Here is an 11,934-nt window from a genome sequence, read left to right as displayed (position 1 = left end):
TATAGGCAATTGTGAGCCAAAAGGGAATTCAAGTTGTTATTTGAACCATCTATGTCTTTCTCTCTCCTAAGATTTTTTTTGTCAAAAAAAATATAAACTCCTGAATTTCATTAAAATACCTGGAAGGATCTAGGATTATTATAAAAGGGTGTAAATAAACAAGTTGTAAAAGAGAGAGTATCTTGGGGGTCTGGGGACCAGCTCCCTTAGAAAATAGGTGTGGTTTCCACGAGATCAAAGTGTTTGCTGAAAATGAAGGGAATTTGGTCATTTGAAAATAATATTTTTTCTTGGGGGTCTGGGGACCAGCTCCCTTAGAAAATAGGTGTGGTTTCCATGAGATCAAAGTGTTTGCTGAAAATGAAGGGAATTTGGTCATTTGAAAATAATTTTACAGTTTTTTTGTAATAGCTGTAGGTTTTAGATATTACAGCCTTAGCATGGGGGGCTCTTTAAGTTTCCCCCTGCCCTCCAGCCAAACAACCTTTAGATCTGCCCCAGATAATGAAAGCAGTGATAAAGAGGTTCATCCGTACTGAAGAGCTGTTTCATTGGTGATGCTTTCATGATACTGAAGGTTATTTTGTCTTAAATTGTAGACTCCAAAAGACTGTTTGCAAACAGTACAGCAAAATATACAGGGCTACAAGAAAGGGCACCTTTTATGGGTATGGTGAGAGCTGTAAAAGCCATCACGCCACCATGCCGTCACATTCTTTTTGTATCCATGATTAATGTACCAGTACTCCTTTTTTAGGGGTGCCTCTTCTTTTCATCAATCACAACACCATACTCTTAGAGAAGCCTTCATCTGCATCCTGCCAAGCCTCAGATAAGGTTTGTTATGCGTTGGAAATAAGGCATTTGCCTGATCAGGACTGTCAATAAGGGCCTGTAGCCAGCCAAAACCCCTGGCTAGTTAGCCACCCTTAGCCTCTTGAAAACCCCTGGAAGTGGCATTTCCAAGACTCTAAATTTCAAAATGTCCCTAGATACCTCAGCCCTAAGAAACCTGTGCCTTTGGTGCTAGTTGAATCAAATTAAGCCGCCTACTATTCATTATCAGCCTGCTACCTAAATACTTTTTGACAGCCCTGCATGATGAGATGATTTTACCACTACGACCAGAATCCTTTACGTTCTTTCTTTCATGTTCGAATTTGGTAATCCCAGCAAGGTAAATAACAAACGTTCTAATTTGCACCAAGAAAGCAAAACCATGCATGAAGGACTCTGGTTGTCATAGTAAAATGATGTCATCGTGTCAATGACTTATTGTCCTAGCCAGTGCACAAGAACAGTATGAACACATCCCCATTGTGGATATGAAGGGTGGGTAAGCCTTTAAGTCCCAAGAGTGATGAACATCAATTTTCTCCTAACAAAATCAATACACAATCAAGAGATTAGGTTATAAGAATCACAGGGGACCCAAGCTCGAAATATGAGCTTCGGCGAACATCGGCATTGTTGCGTAACATTCGAAATATAAGGATTTGTATGGGAAAAAAACCTATCATTTCTGTAGCCTACGAAAATGAAATGATTTCAATAAAAAACAACTTACCTTACTTAAAATGTGTGTTACGTCTCTCCTGTGTGGTCCACGGGCCGATTTATGGCCGTTTTATGGGACGGGTTTTTATGAAAACGGTTTTCTCTCTATATAGTGTTCGCCGATGCTCATATTTCGAGCTTGGGCTACCTGTGTGAGATTAAACAAAATCATCACCAAAGGGAATTTCAAAATGCTTTGGTTTTTTATCACATTCTCGTAACTAGTTCTTTGAAGAAATGCGTGGAGGCCAGTCTGGCAAATGGTGGTGTATATCTGAATAATCGTGGACCATAAATCCTGACCATCCCAAACGAACAAATCTATAGTTGACTGAGTGACTGATTACCATTTCTGTTACTTATACTATTTGTTCATTCTTTTTTAGGTTCAGATTTCCCGTCTGGAGCCCTCTAAACACGAAAAAGAAACTCTCGAAAAACTGAGCGAAACCTCAACAGAACTAAAACCAAGGCGAAAGGGTAAACGGCCTGGAGGACCTAATCCTCTGTCAGTTCTCAAAAGCAAGAAAAGAAAAGATGATAGACATAAGGGTCCCGAGGATATAAAGGTAACTAGAAGTTATTTATGTTCACAGTACTCCTGCAGGGGCTTTGCTCTCGAGGTTATGAAACTGTGGAAAGTGAAAACACTCTCCAACTAACGACTTTTATGTTTACTCCGAGGATTGCTCAGTTTTTTTGACTGGTTTTAGGCATTAGGGGAAAACTCAGACTGTTACTAACAGATTCATCTTATGTGCCGAACGCCTGCTTGGAAATGCTTACAACTTTCCCCGTGGTTAGGTGCTGTGCGCATTTTTGCCTGCACGTGGGCCGGCATGTATTTGCATTCACTCGTACTAAATAACGCTTGCACCGATTTCGTGCGCTTGTTTCCATCACTTAGCAACGGTTGCGTGGTAACCGTTCACGTTCGTCGTGCTTTGAATTGGTTACATTGTTTTCCCGCCCTTTTTGTGGCTTATGGTTCAAGCAAACTTTCTCGCCCTTTTGCACGCTTTGCACCAACTGCATACTTCACTGCACCTCCTTGCTCAGTCTATCCCAGGGGCGGATCTAGGGGGAGGGTGCAGGGGGTGCGCACCCCTCCCTGAGATGACCTGCGGTTTTCTAATACAACTGGTATTCTGCAAAAAAAAAAAAGAACTATGTGGTTTATTGGTGTTGAAGTAGAGCAAGAGACGAGTGCATCCCCTCCTAAAAAAATCCTGGATCCGCCCCTGTCCAGGGGCGGATCTAGGGGGAGGGTGCAGGGGGTGCGCACCCCTCCCTGAGATGACCTGCGGTTTTCTAATACAACTGGTATTCTGCAAAAAAAAAAAAGAACTATGTGGTTTATTGGTGTTGAAGTAGAGCAAGAGACGAGTGCATCCCCTCCTAAAAAAATCCTGGATCCGCCCCTGTCCAGGGGCGGATCTAGGGGGAGGGTGCAGGGGGTGCGCACCCCTCCCTGAGATGACCTGCGGTTTTCTAATACAACTGGTATTCTGCAAAAAAAAAAGAACTATGTGGTTTATTGGTGTTGAAGTAGAGCAAGAGACGAGTGCACCCCCTCCTAAAAAAATCCTGGATCCGCCCCTGTATCCTGATCCAGACCCAATTCTTTTTCTCATAGAAAAAGCGAATTCGTAAAAGAAAACGAAAAGTGGCGAGGCATGTACTGGAGGCTATTCAAGATCACGCGGCAACAACATCATGAAGACGACAAAAACCAACAGTCTTTGAATTGAACTCAGACTTTTCTCATTGCAGAAAAATGGCTAACACTTCAAGAATTTTAAGTGCATCGCTTATTATTTAATACCAGCAATGCCGAAGGTGTTAGTAGTGTCTGTTCTCTTCCAACAGAACTAGCGATATAAGTTCTTTTCGATTCATTCGTTTTTCCCGGTACAGTATGAACCTCTATCCGATGTGAATCTCCACTTTAGAGAGCGGCTTGGCTTGGCTTCACTCCGTTACAGAAATCGCCCCGGAATTGATCACTGTTCGTATGTGTGAACAGAATTTCTATCCGGTACTGGTTTTCGTGCCGGCGCGAGAGCTGTTCGGTATCGAGTGTGAACAAAGTCTTTGTTGAAAACCTTTCTAACGCTTGTCAAATTAGGTCAGCTACTTCTAGACGTCAATATTTCTTTGCGAGAGATGTCTTTTTAATAGTGAGGCTAATCAATAAAATAGAACTCATATTGCTTTTAAATCACAGGGGGCCACTATTTATTAATTAAACTGAATATTACAGATTGATGTTAATATTGCCGCAGGCCACTTCTTTCAGGAACTTTGAAAGTTTCGAAGAGTTTCTCGCTTAAAACATGTAAGGTTGTTTGACGCTGCTCAAGAAAATCTTAACTTACAAAGACTTTCCATGAACGTGCCTGACCGTCAAATTTCAACAATTTTCACTTTTATCATTTAACTTTAAAGAGAACACCGACTACAACGCGGAAATGCACGTACACAGGAAAACATGATAACTATTCGCATTACTTTTCAAGACACGGAACTTTGAGATGAATTAAGTAATCCATCTGATGAAAGCTTTGCAACAAAGTTTTCCATGTGATACGCGCTTAGAAAGGGCAGACGTTTTTGTATAGTATTAAACAGTTATTTAATAAACTGCCGTTTATTCTTTTTTATTACTGGATTTTTGGCTAAAGAAAATCTCATTTATGGCTGAGGATTTGACATACTTATATTGAACAACTTAAGGCTAAAAATGTTTCTGTGCTATTTGAAAGTTCCGTGTAGTTTTATTTATAGAAAGAGATTGCGTGCCGTGGAGAGCATAAGAGTGTAATTCGCCGATATACGGCATTTCTAGAATAGTTAAAATATCCACTTTGTTAATGTTTTAAGCAATCTGCATGTGGCCAATCTCATCCTCAATGTTCTTGAACCAGAAATAAGGAAAGATGAATGTTGACTTGATAGAAATCTACGATTAGATCATACGCGGCATAAACTAACTGATAGGCATCCTACATCTTGCATCACTCAGGGAAGAAAATGAATTTAACTTGTAAAAAAATAATTATGTATGAAAATCGAATGTCGTGATCGAAAGGAAGAAATTCCATGAGGCATATTTTGAAAGAGGTGAATCAAGTCTCTCTTTTTTTTCCCTTTTTCTTTACAGTTTGCAAATAATCACTTAGAAGAGGCAATCTTTTTTTTTCTTTTGCGAGAGAAGCGAACTGCTCTTATTACTGAATTTTATACTGTTCCTTGCGTCGAATCTCTAATTTCTTGAAAGATACTTAATTTGGGGACACTTAAGATCTGGAGTAAAAACAAATCTCGGCAATATTTGATGTTTCCCTTCTGTTGATAGTAAAGTTAATTGTCTGCCGGGTGTTTGTCAACATGGAGATGTTCGCTTTTGCCTGAAAACACAGAAACAGGATCACTATAGATGTTTTCACTCAGCATCTGCTTTGTACATTTACATGTTGTTTGCTTGCTTTTTACTGCGTTCTGTACTGAGTCCGCTTTTTTTGTTTGTCTAGTTTATTTTTTCTTTTCTTTCTTTTTCTTGTCCTTTTTTTACTAGCCAATGTTGTTGGTACATCTAGTTTGGAACTCCCAGAATGTGCGTATAAAATTATCAATTAGTTGCTTTTGTCGTTCAAAGTTATCGTGTAAATTCACAAGGCTAATATAAACAGGTTCATTTTGGAAAGGCTAAGAAAGAAACACAGATAGAAGATAATAAAGATATGGACTGAGATCGGAGATTGCGAAATATATGATACATTTATTTGACCATTTAAGTTTGGATATGCGGATAGCCATCTCATTTGCTCGCTAGCAATCTTTTTATTGGTTTTAAGCTCAGAAACAATAAAAAAAAATCCCAACGATTAAATGCGACAGACCTATTTAAAAATCCAAAAATAGAAATTAAAGTCAAAAATAATCTTTAATACGTTATAAATAGCTTGCTTTCGACATTGAGTGCTCTTACTACACTTGACTGACTTGAGTGTGACTTTAGTAGTAATGTTGGACGTAGAGTTTTTAGTAACATCTTTCTTGTAGCAGAATGCAACGATTAAACATGCACGTAGCTGTCACTGATGATTTTTCCTGAAAGTTCTCTACATTTTAACAAAGTAGTAGTAAACGACTTAAATGGCTTTATGATCATAGTTGATAAGTTTTATTTTCGTTTATATTTCATGTTTTCGTGATTAGTTATATCAAGCAGTTAATCATTAAATCAGTTAATGATGTCGATTGCAAAATAACACAATAAATCAGTCAATCAATCATTCAATCAGACTGTTAATTGTTTGATAGATCGATCGATCGATCAGAAGCAAAGAAAAAGGTCATTAGTCGTACTTGGCTCTAAGACATGGAAAAATGAAACATGAAGGATTATTTATTCAGCCCGCATGAATAAATGGGCCGGAACCTCGTTGCGATTTTATTATTATTATTATTATTATTATTATTATTATTATTATTATTATTATCATTATTATTATTATTATTATTATTATTATTATTATTATTATTATTATTATTATTATTATTATTATTATTATTTCTTAAAGCCTTGGAGCCAAAACAAAACAAAAACTAAAAAGCAACGAGCCAAGTATTTATTTTTCTGTGATTTTAATACATCGAACTTCAGGTTTTATTTAATTGGCAGCGACCAACGAAGTTAATTCTATCAAAAACTGACAGAATTCAAGGAAATTTCACATTTCTTTTTTGAAACACTGACAAACAAAAAGTCATTTTAGTACATGAAAGGCTGCAATTAGTCTTACTAAAGAAGGGGCGCCTTTAGAGATTCAAAAGTGAAAAGAAACCACACTGAAGTGTGCACCTAACATCCAAAGGCTTCAGAAAAAGCTTTCAACTTTTCATGGCCATTTTAGGGAAGGAAGACCAAGGGTTTTACGCAGAACGTGGTCGAAGAGATTTCCTGTCAAAACAACAGTATATCCTGACATAACAACTCCAGCTTGATGACTGGTACTTAGGACAAAATTGACATATTGGACTACGAAGCGTTTTTTGCTTTTAAAAAGGGTTCAGTGAACTGGGTCTGAATTGAATCCATTTTGTGAAAATTACAAACGCCATATATTTTCTGGTTTTGAATTAATCCTTTGGAGGAGGGAGCTTATGGAAAATGTTGGATCAGTGCGTTAGTAGTGACTGAAGAAACTTGCATCTTTTATTAAGACTTTTGTATTTTAGATCAATAGCACAACACGGAAAAAAAGACTGTGAGATGGTAACAAATCGCACGCGTTCCAATTTTGAACGGTTGTGACTTCACTTCCTCCTCGTCGTTAATAATCGATTTCGTGCATACCTCCAAGCGCGCCTGCAAAACTTCCTTCGGTTTCACGCAAATTTACGTGACGCGCTTAGCAAACTACGGTCACGCTACAGTGACAGACAAGTCTGAGCGTGTCTGTGACGCACCGATTATTTTTCGCGCCAAAACTTTTAATAGCGGAAGGTAACAAAATGGGGGGAACTATTATATCAAAGACGATATTCGAGATCCTTGGTTTGAAAATATAAATAATTGCCTCAAAATTTTAAGAAGACTGGGAATTATTCGGATATGACATTAACTTAGTAAATAGAAAAACAATGGACAGCTAATGGAAACTACGAAAAGTTAAATGTGGTTTTCAAGATTTGAAACGATTGACATAGGCCATGCCCGAAAATTTGGAATAAATTCACTGTGACTTTAAATAGCTCCTTTAAGTCACGTTCCTATCTTTTATTTGACCTTGTTGAATTTTTCTTAATTCTTGATTAAAGGAAGCAGATTACGTGAATACCTTTTTTGTTCTTTGCCTTGGTGAAAACGTTTGGTGGAACCCATGCTGGGATTATTTCATGATTTGTTTACGTAAGATTTACCTAGGGACGAAAATCGTGCGAGTTCAGGTTTTGTCTTTTTGTTTCAGTTTCCCGAGAAAATGAAATCTTAATATAAAGTAGTTCTCGATATTGTTTTATCTTAAAACCACGTTAAAGAAAACACCGTTTTATAAAACAAGAATTAATTATCATTTAATATGTTAAGGGTTCGTGTTCGGCCAAGGGCAGAATAATTGATATGCTGTGTGCGTTTGTTTGACAGTACGTGCAGGTGATAGCAGGTGAGGGCCTAAGAAAATTGAATTTGAGCAGCCGTGTTTGTTTTTCATTTTTGTATTCTTTATGAAAAAATGGCTTAGTTTCAATTTCCTGCCTTAGCCGATTCGGAGACAGTCTGGAATTCCCTAGGCATATTTCTGACCTTGGCATTTATTGGACTTGTCATAACATCACGTATTAGGCTACCCCTCTGAGGAAACGAACATCATTGTTGTGAATTTTGTTTTCTTGTTCGTAAAAATTGCTAACATTCAATTTCCTTCCTTATCCTTATCAGAACGTTAGTGTTATTACGAACCTTTAGTTTCCTTAGTTTAACTTCCCAGTAATTAGTAACGCGATTTCCCTTCTTTATATAGGATGTCCATGAGCTCCACAACGAAGCGTGCCCAGTTTGTTTTAGTGTTCTGTTAAACAAATTTTCGTCTGTTTGTTTGTGCTGTAGTTTTTTTTTTTTTTAAATCGGTATTTGGTTGAGGGAAAGCGTGCTTTTCTCGGGCGAGGTGTTTTATACTGAAGCGTACCCCCTCCTCTAGCCGAAAACTAACACTTTTATTTTCGACCATTGTTTTCTCGGTAAAAAAACAAAAACAAAAATATCAACGAAGAGTCTATCACTCTGAAGCTTTTTGTTCATTGCATTTCAGTTAGCATCTGTAAGAACATACCCCACTTTCGTAGTAGTTTTCGGAAAAGACTATAGACTTGATTAAACGCTATGTAGAGTCAAGTTCCACAGCAAATTTCTGCACCGGCAACTAAATTTAGTGGAGCACCTGTTTCCGTCATTTCCGCAATAAACACATCAGGGGCACGTACAGCCGCACCGTCACGTGACTGAAGGATTTTAGACGTGGTCGTTTTTCCCCATATCAAACTGAAAGGAAAAGAGATGAGAGGTTCTTCTAAAGAAGACGCCGGGGAAACTATACTGATTTGAATCATCAAAACTTATGGAGCATTCAAGATAAGGGTAAAACCCAACTTTTCTTCAGTGAGTCCTTTCACCTTCCTTCCTGGAGATACTAAGGTCAACTTGTTATATAATGTCAACTCATTGTTTCAGAAATTTTCAACTTTGCACCGTTAATACTATTTAATACGTGACTGTTTTTTACCACTTCCGATGACCAGTCGTTTCTGTTGATATTAACGGCTGTTATAACGGAAGTCCTTAGGCACAATGAAAATTATCATAAAGCTCAAAGTTTGCTTAATTGTTTGTCAGATTAAAACTTGCAGAGATACTAGTGATTTCTTGACATTAATAAAGAGGTTTTTTAACTACAGTTAGGTAGTGCGGTCTTTCCAATGGCCTAAGCAGTCCAAATTCGACTAATTCAGTGAAAAAATGCCGCTTGTTGGGTTTTTCAAACATAGTATCCATCTCAGGAATCGCTATGAAGGAGTTTCATTTTAATGGTAGTCAGTTAGTGTTTGGGGGGCCAGGCAGCCATCTCAAGATAAGCAATAAACAACAGTGAAAGAATGCACTGCTTTGTAGCTTTTATTTACTTGTATGGATTTCCTCTACAGACTCAACAAAGCTAGAACCACCTTCTATAATGACATGATGATCACTTCGGTCTGCGCCGGAATAAGGATGACAACAAATTATTGAATTATATACGAGACACTAAGCACTGCAGCAAATTACTGTCGGTTCATTAGCTTTCATTTGTTTTGTCTCACTGGATAGCTTTTCCTTGCCTTCTCTGGATCAAGAGTTCTAGTGGAAGGCATACTACGTACCAAAATCTCCGGCCTGATTGACTGATTCTTATACAAAGCAACGATTGTTTCAGTTCTGAAACGCCAGAAGCATTTATTAAACTTAATGGTAGACCGCTGTTGTGTAATTCAAGAAAAGAATGATTTTGTATAACTGGGAAAAGTCAATATTACCATGTGAAAGTACTGCTGAAGAGGTTTCATATGAATGGTCACACGAAAGGATTTCATACACGGACTCAAAAGTTAGAGCTTCTAGTAACACAGAAAAGTACGACTCAGGAGGTTTTCCTGATTCTGACTCCTTGCTAGACTGAAATTAAGGTTTGAACCCGGGGTTTAAAACAGTTTTCCCCTCCTATATTTCCTTCTAGTCATATTTTGTATTAAAACTCAGTCTAGACTACAAGAAAGTTTTAAGCAGTTCTGTTCTTTTCCCTATACCAAGCTCAATTTTCGTGACTGATGCCAAATGGACTATCGGTCTAAGTAAACTATATGATTTTTTACACAACCATGTGAAATGAAATCGGTGTGGCTCCATTCCAAAATTTCTCTAGTTTATAAGTCCAAGTAACTTCCGTTAGAGTGGCTGATCAAAAGATCCTTTATCCCGGCCAGTCACAGAAACAGGTATTTTTTGCTAAAAAGGAGGATTAATATTTCGGAAAAGTCTAACTGCTATTTTTAGTATTTATTCCCCCTTTTAAATGTTCTGCACGGGCAAAAAATTTATTATTTGCATTTTCTAGTTCCCTTGACCTTTAAGCTAAAACTTGCCAAATATAACGAAACTGTTGTGTTATGGGACAATTTTGTTTTTTTTTTAAAGCACGTATTGCCGAACTCAATAAGATTTTCTCACGCTCAACTTCAATGAGATATTAAGTTCAGATCAGAAGCAAAGCTAAATGAGCTCACTTTCAAGTTAAAGTCTCTAGAGAGCTTAAGTAAAAGAAAAACAAAAGCTTTTTTCCACGATAAAAATAGACATTTGTTAACTCACATGGTCAATTTAAGAAGGAATATCATTTTACGACTTGATCTTATTTATACAACGGATCAGTCTTAAACAGCAAAGTCCCTTAATACGAAGATGTGGGATGTAGTTTGGAGTCCACTGTAGGTGAAATCTTGTCAAAATTTAGTGATCATTCAAATATAGTTCTTGTCCATGGTACTTCTTGCTTGGCAGTATTTTTTAAGATGAAATTCGGAATTTTATTTCTGGCCCTAAATTGAGATTCTCTTGAGAGTTTGAAAGGATAAGTTCGGCTTTGCGTCTTATATTTAACCTTGTTACCCTTAAGAACGTGGGAAAATTCTAAGGTCCACTTTGCAAAACAGGAGGAAACGATGATCACTCCTTAAGAAAGAAAAAAAAAATCTTTTAGGCAGCTTGTAACATGCACATTTTATCTGAATTTTCACATCTGTGGGTTATTATTAATCCTTTCCTTTTTGGAGTTTATATATAAAGTTTCTTTTAACCATCTAGTGATTTAAAAGGGAACCCGGAAATACAAGAAAGCTTTGTTTAAGGGCTTTTGTTTCAATCTGTCGCACTTGAGGATTTCTTAAGTAAAACACAGAAAATTTCATCCGTGGACTGCCTTCTAGTAGAAAAGCGCATACTTATGCTATGAGTAGCTTTCGCTTGAAAGATATCTCTCTCAGCTTTTAAAAAATGGTATTACGCCGTGGGGGTTCAGTTGCGTGAAATGATGTTGTACACTGTAGTTACTGGTCAAAAGGTTTTCATGAAATAATTCTGCAAGCTAATTCTGTGTACGATGATTTTCTGGTTTAGGCAGTTCAGAGGATCATTTTCGGCCAAGCTGATTGATTTTATGCCCCCGGTTTATGAAAATCTGCGGGAAGTTTGTTGAGGCTTGTTCAAGAGCAAATCAAGTCATTCCAGCATTTAGGACAGTTTAATTTTCGATTTCGGTATTTCAACGAAAGAAGATCTCAAGTCAATGTTTAGTCGGCAGTTCAGCGTTTGCGCTGTTGCCATGAGTTTAAACGTTTGCTGCCTCTTTTACAATTCGACTACTACGCTTTTGCGTGAATACAGATGACTAGCGATTCGTTTTCCTTCTATTTCCTCACGATCAATCGACCAAAGGTTGGTTGAATGTGTCTTAAGCACTACTAAAAATGAATGTATTGAAATAAAAATACTCGATCTTCTTTTTCTTGTAGTGTATGTTTAGTATATAGTTTTAAGTTCTCTTGGCCTCAGTTTTTACCCTTGGCCGAATTGAGGGCTGGAGTCAAATCGATAACAAAACACGTTTTAATATACTCTTATTGATCTGACAATTGGCTGCCAGGTAAGCCGCAAATCCAATACTATCAAACCCAAACAACAGCGTAGCATCGCAAAGCTAAACGAATACAGAGTTATTTTAAAATCATTTTCAATTGACTTTTTTTGACTACTTCATCGATTTCGCTGGTGTAAACGCATGTTTC

The 11,934-nt window shown here is 37.5% G+C and overlaps 1 protein-coding gene across 1 annotated transcript in view; it reads left to right on the top strand.

The window, feature by feature from the left end:
• The window catches only part of LOC140923566 (rRNA-processing protein UTP23 homolog), a 6,022-nt gene extending 1,326 nt beyond the window's left edge, over positions 1 to 4,696 (top strand). The window contains exons 4-6 of the mRNA XM_073373640.1: positions 744 to 837; positions 1,944 to 2,126; positions 3,194 to 4,696. Coding sequence (XP_073229741.1) covers positions 744 to 837; positions 1,944 to 2,126; positions 3,194 to 3,277 — 361 coding nt within the window. The 3' untranslated portion in view covers positions 3,278 to 4,696. The remainder of the gene's footprint in view (positions 1 to 743; positions 838 to 1,943; positions 2,127 to 3,193) is intronic.
• The last annotated feature ends 7,238 nt before the right edge of the window (positions 4,697 to 11,934 follow it).

The sequence above is a fragment of the Porites lutea genome, chromosome 13 (assembly GCF_958299795.1).
Source record: "Porites lutea chromosome 13, jaPorLute2.1, whole genome shotgun sequence".
Classification (NCBI taxonomy): Eukaryota; Metazoa; Cnidaria; class Anthozoa; order Scleractinia; family Poritidae; genus Porites; species Porites lutea.
The sequence above is the reverse complement of the archived record's forward strand: the minus strand, read 5'-3'. Positions and strand labels throughout refer to the sequence as shown.